Source organism: Enhydra lutris, unplaced genomic scaffold, assembly GCF_002288905.1.
Source record: "Enhydra lutris kenyoni isolate GAN:26980312 unplaced genomic scaffold, ASM228890v2 scaffoldscaffold10, whole genome shotgun sequence".
NCBI lineage: Eukaryota > Metazoa > Chordata > Mammalia > Carnivora > Mustelidae > Enhydra > Enhydra lutris.
The window spans coordinates 14,949,010-14,959,360 of record NW_019154094.1 but is presented as its reverse complement, the minus strand read 5'-3'; the positions used below and the strand labels follow the sequence as shown (position 1 = coordinate 14,959,360).

At 39.5% G+C, this 10,351-nt stretch overlaps 1 protein-coding gene across 1 annotated transcript; it reads right to left on the bottom strand.

The window, feature by feature from the left end:
* Nucleotides 1-5,289: 5,289 nt before the first annotated feature.
* On the bottom strand, nucleotides 5,290-9,201 carry LOC111144014 (phosphodiesterase 12). The gene is made up of 3 exons (XM_022498076.1): nucleotides 7,813-9,201; nucleotides 6,514-6,592; nucleotides 5,290-6,025 (listed from the first exon to the last, which is right to left on the bottom strand). The coding sequence occupies exons 1-3, from the start codon at nucleotides 9,118-9,120 to the stop codon at nucleotides 5,571-5,573; spliced, it is 1,842 nt and encodes a 613-aa protein (XP_022353784.1). The 5' UTR covers nucleotides 9,121-9,201; the 3' UTR covers nucleotides 5,290-5,570.
* Nucleotides 9,202-10,351: the final 1,150 nt, after the last annotated feature.

Sequence of the window (10,351 nt, the reverse complement as noted above, 5' to 3'; positions counted from 1 at the left end):
TCTAAATGCTTTTATCCCTGGATACACCATTTTTCCAAACTACTCCACAGAGGAAATAAAGATTATATATAATACTCTTAAAAGTGGGTATATCACAACACCTGGGTGGCTCAGTCGGTTAAGCTGCTGCCTTTGGCTCAGGTCCTGATCTCAGGGTCCTGGGATTGAGTCCTGCATCAGGCTCCTTGCTCAGCAGGGAGCCTGCTTCTCTCTCTGCCTGCTCTGCCTGATGTACCCCCTGCTTGTGCTCCCTCTGACAAAATCTAAAAAGCCCCCCAAAACCTGGATATATTGTTCGTCCAATATAAGAACGCCAAATGAAGCCTATCCAATTCCCTACCAAACTGTTTTCAATTTCAAGAAAATAAATGAGATGAAACCAAAACTGCATACTGGAATACTTCAAATACGGTAAGATGAACATCAGCAACAATCCAGGATAAAACCATTAAAGTCAGTTCCTGGGCAAAATGGATTGCATTATATAAACCCTTTGACATACAATCAAAACAAAATGGACAGAAGATGGAGATGATGAATGATTGCTTTTAGTGGTTCTTCAGGAAAAGTGAAGATTATGAGTAAAAGCCTAACGCTGACAATACAAACGTGGATTTTAACAGCTGAGTTTGTTATAGAAGCATGAATCCAGCTGGTAGGTGCTAGTTATGTTGAAGGTGGTATCAGTCAGCTGTACTGAATGCCTAAATACTAATACACTAAATACTAAATACTAATATACCAAATACTAAAAATACTAAAGACTTAGTATTTTTAAGGTCTACAATTTAAGATTAATTTATCGTTTATATGTAAAGTGTTAATTTTAGCATCTGGCTTCAGTATTATTATTATTCATTACACTATGGCCAACTTGCAAAGTGATTTTGTTCCATATTATAATTTTTAATGTATTAGCATGATGTTTTAAAAATGTATTATTAGGGGCGCCTGGGTGGCTCAGTGGGTTAAAGCCTCTGCCTTCGGCTCCGGTCATGGTCCCAGAGTCCTGGGATCAAGCCCCGCATCGGGCTCTCTGCTCAGCAGGGAGCCTGCTTTCTCCTCTCTCTTCCTCTGCCTGCCTCTCTGCCTACTTGTGATCTCTGTCAAATAAATAAATAAATAAATAATCTTTAAAAAATGTATTATTAAAGCTTATCTTGAATTTAAGGTTGTCTTTTCAAAGCCTAAGTTTTTTAATGAGCAGAGTTTTTGTCTTTTTGATGATTGTTAAGCATTATAACTTATTATAACAGCCATTTGAGTTTCTCAGGAATTAGTATTTAGGCATTCTTGCTATCTGCTGCTCTGTACCTAAAATGGATTTAAAAAGTGTCAGGTAATAGTGGAGCATGGCTAAACCACTTAAAAACCAATGTTAGTACACAAGTTCCTTCTATGAAACAAATTATGGGAGTAGACCCAAATTTTTAAAGTGATTTTTTTTTTTTTTTGGTTCATTTTCTTGGGCTGCTTAATCATTCTAATTTATACTCTAGGACTTTTGTATTTTTTTTAAAAGATTTTTTATTTATTTGACAGAGATCACAAGCAGGCAGAGAGAGAGGAGGAAGCAGGCTCGCTACTGAACAGAGAGCCAGACTCGGGGCTCAATCCCAAGACTCTGGGGATCATGACCCAAGCTGAAGGCGGAGGCTTTAACCCACTGAGCCACCCAGGTGCCCCTAGGACTTTTGTATTTTTAATAATGTTTTCTCCCCAAATCTCTACCAAAGAAGCAATGAGACTGACCTTTGTAACTGGACACAAGCTTGTAAGATTAAGTAGGATGATGAGATGAGCTATCTGGAAAAAAATATAGGTTGGGTAATCCCTTGGGAATAATCAAGCTCATGACTGCAACAACATAATTAGACTAAACAAGATAAAAATGCATTGGTAGTGGTTTCACTTCATACCGTCTGGGATGACTTTAATCAAAAACACCTAAATTAGTAAGGATGTGGAGAAATGAACTCTCATACAGCACTGGTGGGAATGTAAAATGGTGTCACCACTGTGGAAAACATTTTGGTAGTTTCTCAAAATGTATATAACCAAAGGAATTAAAGACAGGTGTTCAAACAAAAACATATATGTGAATGTTCATAGGAGCATTATTCACAATAGCCAAAATGTGGAAACAACTGAAACACCCATTTGGATAAACAAAATGTGGTATAACCACACAATAGAATATATTCAGCCATACAAAGGAATGAGGTACTGCTACATAAAACATAGAAGAGCTCTAAAAACATTAACATAAATAAAGGAAAGCCAGACACAAATGGTCATATATTGTATGATTCCATTTATATGGAATATCCAAAATAGATAAACCCATTGAGGCAGGAAGCAATTAGTAGTTGCCAGGGTCTGGAGGAGAGGAAATGGTGTGACACTACTTAATAGGTCAGTGTGTTTCCTTTTGGGGTGATGAAAATGTTTTGGAACTAGTTGGGGATAATGATTGCCCAATACTGTGAATGTACTAAATGCAGTGGAATCGAAATTTTAAAATGGTTAGTCTTACATGAATTTCAATTCAATTAAAAAATGCTTTGGTATTATCCTCTCAAAATATGGTCTTATTGTTCTCAAGCTAGTACTAAAAAAATCATGCAATACAGCTCTAGTACCTTCCATGCTAAAGCATGTACTTTCTCATTAAATGGGACCACAGAATTTGATTACCCAAATCAGTTAGAAATCTTCAACTGTTTCTTCTCCCTAAATGAAATCTAGGTGTTTCCTTTTAGTACTAGATTGAGTAAAATATTAGAACTTTAAAAACATTTAAATATCTTTGAATTATGATTAAAGAATTGGTGTTGGCTATAATTTTTTAGGGTGATCTTCCCTTTTGTGTTGTCATTTGGATTTTATGGTACACTAGTAATGTAGATCTTTAATTTTTCATTAACATGGATTTTAGTTTTCCCTCAAACCAGGTTGTAGGGGACCTCTGCCTTTATTCCTATAGTTGGAGAATAGATCTGATAGGAGATCTAATGAATCATAGGCAGATCTTCCTATGATAGTGTTCTTTGGACCCTTTCCCTTGTACTGTTTCTCAGATACACCTCCAGACTGAAACCACCATGCCACATTCTGATATCAGGCCTGCTTTAGTTCTCTCAGAAAAGTCACTACCCAGTGAAATACTTGGAAGTTTGAAACTGATTTTGGTATTCAGAATTTTAAAGAACTTCACATTACAGCCAAGTGATTTTTTTTGCTAATGTATTATGAACTATAGTGTATGTCTGCAATGGCAACTGTGTAAGAGTTCATTTAACAGGACAGTGTTCTATAATTTTCTTAGTCTTTTGTAATCAATAATGTACCATTTTGGAATGTTAATTCCTATAGCAAGAACTTGTGACATCATAAAATGGGTTCACCATAAAGAGAGGTGCTTTCCATACTTTATTAAATTAAATGTACTAAAAAATCCAAATAGAAATATTTAATCACAAAGATGGCTTTAAGCTAATAAACATTTCTGAATACCACTTTATTCTAACTCATGAATACAAGGTAATTTTGGTATCCTATTTATACAATTTTCTTAGTGTTCCCTACCTTTGGACTCCAATCATAGTAATATATCTGCATAGTGACCAGAGTATACAGCACTTCACAATAAGATTCTACATTCTGCTATTCTGAAATGCCGATATAATCTGATCACACACTGAGTAAATATCAAATTTAAAGATTCAGAATGTGGAATGTTTGATAAGTGATTAGTTCTTCCAGCCAAAAGTTCAATCTAGCTAGCCATGGTGTTAATACAGAATCTGAAAGTTTTCCTCATGGGCATGAGTGAGCATATCATGCTCCCATTTCTTTTTTCAAAATGTTTCTCAACTTTTTGCTTAGAAACTTTATTTTCTCTCAAGTTATTTTAAGGGTCCTGTCAACCTGTTTGAAAGCAGACCAAAAACACATTTTAAAAAGAAAAAATATGTATTTTGCAAAAGAATCAGATTCTGGCATTAATATATTCATGTATTTCTAAACTAATGTTAAAGTGCTCTCAAAGATGTTATTTAGGAAGGCACAATTTGATAGCATCTACTTTTTACAGCTTTTTCTAAACAAGATCCCAGGAAACTGCCACTTTAATTTTCCCCTTCCAGTGTTTTAAGTACTTTAATGTTCAAACTGAACTCTAAAACTCATTCTCAAACTTACTAAGAGTTAACAATACAGTGGATAGTAAGAATATGGAAGGACAGCCTACTCTATCAAAAAAGTTCTTATGGTACTGGGTTTAGAGATTAGTAACGAATTTGGGACAAAAGCTCTCATGACTGTGGAAAATCAGAATTCTTGAAGTGAGTGGGCTTTTAATATCTAAGATAAAGAAACTAAGCACAGAAATATGAGATAACATTATAGTTATCTTGAACATTAAAAAGTAACAGCCAAAGCATTACAAATAAGGTATGGTAAAAACTGAGTTAGAAGAGCTCAGTTACCACTCTAGGCTAGAAACTAATCACTAAACTGCAATTTCTAATTTTAAAAAGTTTGGCTTCATATTTAAATTTTTTATAGTATATAAATTATATATACAATGTTTTCCTATAACTCAGACTATAATGCTCAAGTCTATAAAAAGAACAGTTTATTTTAGAAATGCTCAAAAGCCCCACTACTCCCTTTTCTATTTTTAAAAACCCAACAATTTCAAAAATACTTCCAGCAGGGAAATGCTCAAAGCTTCACTCAAAATGTCAAGCCCATATCAGTAGGCAGTTTCTCATAAGGTAATCTCTTATGCTGCATTCTGTAATACGATATAGTCCAATACCCTACTGATTTATTAACATTTTTTATGGGCAAGAAATTATTGAAGAAAATTGGATCAAGTTGAATATGCTGTTATTCGCTTTGAACACTAAATTGTGCTTGCATCCTAAAAGTTCAAATGAGCTGCAATAAGAATAAGAATATAAATGTCTATTTGTACCACATACTAAAAAGTAAAATCCTAAAAATAACAGGACGATAATACCCTATGTTAACTGAAAAACTAAAGATGAGAAGCAATAACAATTGGTGATGGTGTAGTTTAATCTTCTGTTAAAGCTCTGAAGTTGTATTAAATAGCTAGCCAACCTGAGGTAGAGGGAGACTCTAATGTTACTCCTTCATGTCAGACTTAGGCCTCTCACTTCAACCTGTATGCATTCTTCCCTAATTATACAAACATGATTCAATCTGAAATGTGTTATGATAGAAAAATTAAAGGATTATTCAAATGGGTTTTTTTTTTTTTTTTACAAAATTCTTAATTCCTAGTTTAAAAAAAAGGTACTTATAAAAATGTACATAATTCAATGTTCTTCCTGGGAGTCATAAATATATTTGTTTTTCCTTCAACAATAGGAAAAAAAGAGAAGTGGAGAAACTGCAAATATTATGAACAGTTGTGTAATGAAGAGACTGGAACTAACTAGTAGAGTAACAACATTTATCTGTCTAGTTTTCCTCTTTGAAGGTTAGACATAAGCTTTGATTCATATTAAATTTCCTACTAAGGCAGACAGATTCCATTAAACACAAGTCTGTTTCCATTTTAAATCACATACAAGTGCTATGTGATCAGAGGGATGGGAAACACTAGGTAAGGCCTGGTGGGTGGTAACTTCTTCATGACTAGGTAATGGAATCACCTGTTCAACCTCTAGAGCATTTAAGTCAATGAAAATGTAGTCCAGACATCCATGAAAGCCACCAACGTAATTTGTGTAAGCAGGTTCACCACAAGCACTTTTCAATTTGAAGAAATGGGTAAGGGACATGTTGCACCGTTCCTCTTCTCCATTGGAAGCCCAGTCTTCATGATCCTCTGGGATGCTGCCGTTGACAACAAAATGATACATTCCTGTTGATGGGGTACTATTAAAGTCTCCACAAAATATAACCGGTATATCAGGATACAGGTCACACGAGACATGTCTAATGTGAGCCAAGGCTACTGCCATTTGAATGAGACGAATGTAGCCACCTGTGAATATAAAAAACATTATTATAAGTACTTTCAAATGTTGCCTTTAAGAAGAAAAAAGCCCACAAACTACATACAGTATCTGGGTGACATTCAAAATATGTGTTTGGAGAAGGGGAACTGGATGAAGGTGGCCCAAAGGTAAAAAACATCTAGTTATGAGGCACGTAAGTATAAGGATGTAATGTACAACATAATGAGCACGTTAACAATGATATATGGTATATTTAAAAGCTGCTGAAAGAGTAGCTCCTACAAGTGCTCTCATCACAAGGAAAAAAACATTTTTTCAAATCTACATGAGGTGATGGATGTTAATTTACTATGGCAATCATTTTGCAACATATCTAAGTCCCACTTTAGGCCTATATGATGCTATTGACAATTATATCTCAATAAAACTGAAAGAATTAAAGATGTATGTAAAAAAAAACAGCCCTACTTAAGTTACCATGTTTACATCACTTATGAAAACCACTAAAACCTACCTTTTGGATGCCAGTAGAGATGGGTATTAGCAACACATATCCTTTTAGAAGAGTCCTTTGTAGACTGAAGAACAGAAACCTAAAATAAACAAAGGGCCAAGAGTCCAGTTGCCATCAATCTCCTGAACATTTTTTCTTAATCCATGACTATATGATGAACTGACATTTCATAACCTTCCCTGACTGAAAAGTATGACTGCAAGTATGAAATCTAACTTTGGCTACAAGTTTCAGGATACACATGAACTGGATTCAGAATAACATGTTTTTTAATAATAGTCCATCATATAGGAAGTAAAAAAGGATATATTTTAGAGAACAACATTAAGGTTGGTGTATTTAAGTGAGTAAAGGCAGAGTTTGAAGTCAGGCCCACACTTAACTTAAGCAGGTTAAGCTGTGTGACCTGGAGAGAGACACTTTTTTCCCAAGTCAGTTTGGTCATCGGTTAAAGACACTATTGTCCACCTCAAGGGGGACTGTTGTATGGATTCAAGTGAATGAGCTTACAAAGAGGTGCATGAAACACACTGGGTGCTTGAAGAAAAAAAAAAAACACAAAACCAGAGAGAGAGAGAGAGATAGCTACTCCAAAATCTTACTATAAACAAAACCAGTTACCTAAAAACTCTGGACAAATATATAAATAACATGTTTTTAAAAACTAAGGCAGCTTAACACCTGCTCAGTGATGATGTAATATATAAGTAACTGGGTTAAGAATCCTGGCTCCAAACGTATGTGAACTTGGGTAAGTAAACTTGACCATTTCCCCATTTACAAAATAACATCTGTAAAAATAGGATTACTATGACCAAAATCAAAATATTAATATTTGTGGAATATTTCATTAAACATGCCACTTATTAAGTACTTTTTTTGTTTTGTTTTGAGTTTTTATTTCAATTCCAGTTACTTAACATATACTATAATATTAATTTCAGGAACAAAATTTAATGATAAAATTTTAAGTGCTTTAAAATGCATCAGAACAGTGCTTGGCAAGGAGTAAAATACTAAATACCATATTCTTGTATTCAGCATGTCTTTCCCATGAGATTGTACGCACTAAGAAAGTCCGTTTGTCTTGTTCAGAGGTGCCTGGCACACTAGAGGTGCTCAGTAAGTATTTGCTCAATGAATGAATGTTCATGTGTTCATGTGTATCCTGAGTGAATGCTATGCTTAACCTTTGTGCTTAAGATACAAGAGCAAATACCCTTCAGTAAAATCTGAAAAAAATCTTCCAGTGCTCTAAAAATCGAAGAGTATGTAAAGAGAATGGCAGATGTACTCTACCTGGAGGACAGAAGATCTCTGGAGCACCCTCTCCTGCGCAGACGGGTACAAAACTAACTTCTCCAGCAGTTCTTTGTGAAGTGGGTCGGACTCCAGGGCTTCATGGAAAGAAATGTCATGCTGGCTAAGGAGAGTGAATTTGGCCTTTCGGTAGAAAGTAGCCAGGCCTTCGTGCTGCTTGATTCTAAACACGCCCTCCAGCCCAAAGGCCTCGAGAGCCGGCACCAAGCTGTCTGTAAACACGCTGCGATCAACCTCTTGCAAACAGATGAGATCAGCGTTGTAGCCCGTGAGCTCCTTCTGGATAAGGTTCTGGCGGTAGTCGAGTTCCAGAGCATAAGGGGCACAGTACGGGTAAAGGACGCTCCTCGAAAACTCAGTCTGGGCGTACGTGTCGGCCAGGAGGTTGTAAGAGACGGTGCGGATGAGAGAGTCGTCCGTCACTTTCTTGGTGTAGAGATGCCTGTGGTCAAAGGTGCACGTGCCAGGCCCTGCCTCCACGGGACACACACTTTCCAACTCCCGGCTTGGCCCGAAGCGCTGCCCATTGCCTGGGGTGCAATGAAGCTTCAGTCGGAGCCCGATGTCGGCATTGGACGGCGTGTAGACGCGCTCGTTCACACCGGTCTCCGTCCAACCAGGAGAGGGTGAAGAGGGAGACAATGACGAGGGGCCCCCGCCCTCTGGCTCTGCCGCTCCGGCTTTGGCTTCCTTGTACCAGCGGAAGACGGAGCTGGCGGGATCCCCAAATTCGAGGCTGAGCTTGGGGCAAACCGGGAAACCGGCCATGATGTAGCGTGGCAATTGCAGCTCGGTGAAGGCGGGCGGGTTGCGCTCCACCTTGTACTTGACATCGCCAATCTGCAGCACCGCGCCGTCCTGCCAGGCGTCCACGTTGAGCACGTCCTCAGCCACTGCCTCCTCCCGGTAGTACAGCTTCACCACGGGCTCGGAGGCCGCAGTCGACTCGGGCCCAGGCCCCGCACAGGCCACGCTACCACTTGCATTTGGCCGGTTCTTCCTGCTCTTCTTGGCGGCGGCCGCCTTAGCGTGGCCTTTAAGGGCATTGGTTGCTATCCGGCTGAGAGCCCGACCCAACGGCTCGCTTTGGTCGCGCTGCATGTTTTTGTGGCTGCCGTCGGCCAGCGCGAACGACAGGCTTAGCTTAGGCTCGGAGGGCACACAGCGCACTACAGCGCGCTCCATGGCGCCCGCCGCTTTCTCAGTCGCCGCCCCGGCCCGAGTGTGCCGCTCCACCGCCGTGCGGACCCCACGAAGCGCGGCGCGGGAACCCGGGAGTCTCCACATGAACCTGGTGGCCCAGCGGCCGCCAAGCCTCAGATGAAGATTGAGAAGCTACAGCAGCCGGCTGCGGAATCCATTCAGTCCCGCAACTTCCGGCCAGAGAGGCGAGGACACCAGGTACTTCCGCTCCGCATTTTCGCCAGGTCGGTTATACGCTTCCTTTTTTCCGTAGCCACGCCTATCTGTAATCCCTCCCAGCTTAATCTTTATCTTCAAATAAAGCCATAAAGAGGGGGAAATAAAGAAACTATGGAGATGCCTGAGGGAAATATTGGACTCCGTGTGTTTATCGAAAGTGCAGTTATAGGGCTGAAGGGAAGGTGCGCCAAGCCGGAAGTCGTTGGGGCGTTGTCATGGGTTCCGCTTCCCCTACAGAAGCGGCCACTTTTTCTGAATTCTAACCAGGGCGGGTAGAGCTCGCCCGGGATTGCCAGCCTGGCTTCCGCCGTGGAAAGTGTTTCCAAGTTCCTCTCCACAGCATTCTCATTGCTGCTCGCCCTTTCCGAGGTGTGGGTGGGTTCGTTTCAGGCCGGGCCAGCGCAGACGCACGGAGCTGTTTTTGTGGTACTTAGTAACAATTAACGTTATACAAGAATTAAGATTTAGGGAGCGAATACTATGCTAAAAGCCTCATTTATGGTTACGAGGTCCAGAGTGATTAAGTTACCCGCTCAAGGTCACAGACATTGCTGAATGAATGGCAGGAGACAGAATAGCCAGTAAGAGAAAACGAGAAGTGTAGCCTTCACTGAAAACCAAATGGAGAAAGTATACCAAGAGTGATTTTGTGTTGCAAATAATTAATATTCGGTGATTAACTGGGAATAAAAAACCTTGGAGACTTAAAAGACAAGTTGAGACGTCACTCCAGTCCACAAATGATCTAATTGTATCCACTTTTCCTTAGACTGCAGCTAGAATGCTTACGTACTGGGCTTACAATAAGCCGTATCTTGGGGCGCCTGGGTGGCTCAGTGGGTTAAAGCCTCTGCCTTCGGCCCAGGGTCCTGGGATCCAGCCCCGCATTGGGCTCTCTGCTCAGCAGGGAGCCTGCTTCCACCTCTCTCTCTCTCTGCCTACTTGTGATCTCTGCCTGTCAAATAAATAATGAATAAAATCTAAATAAATAAATAAATAAGCCATATCTTACCCTCTGGCTTACCATGAAGAAATAGGCTTTTGACTGTGTTCTAAAAGAGGATAGGTTTTGCAATTACTTGAAATTTCTATTCCT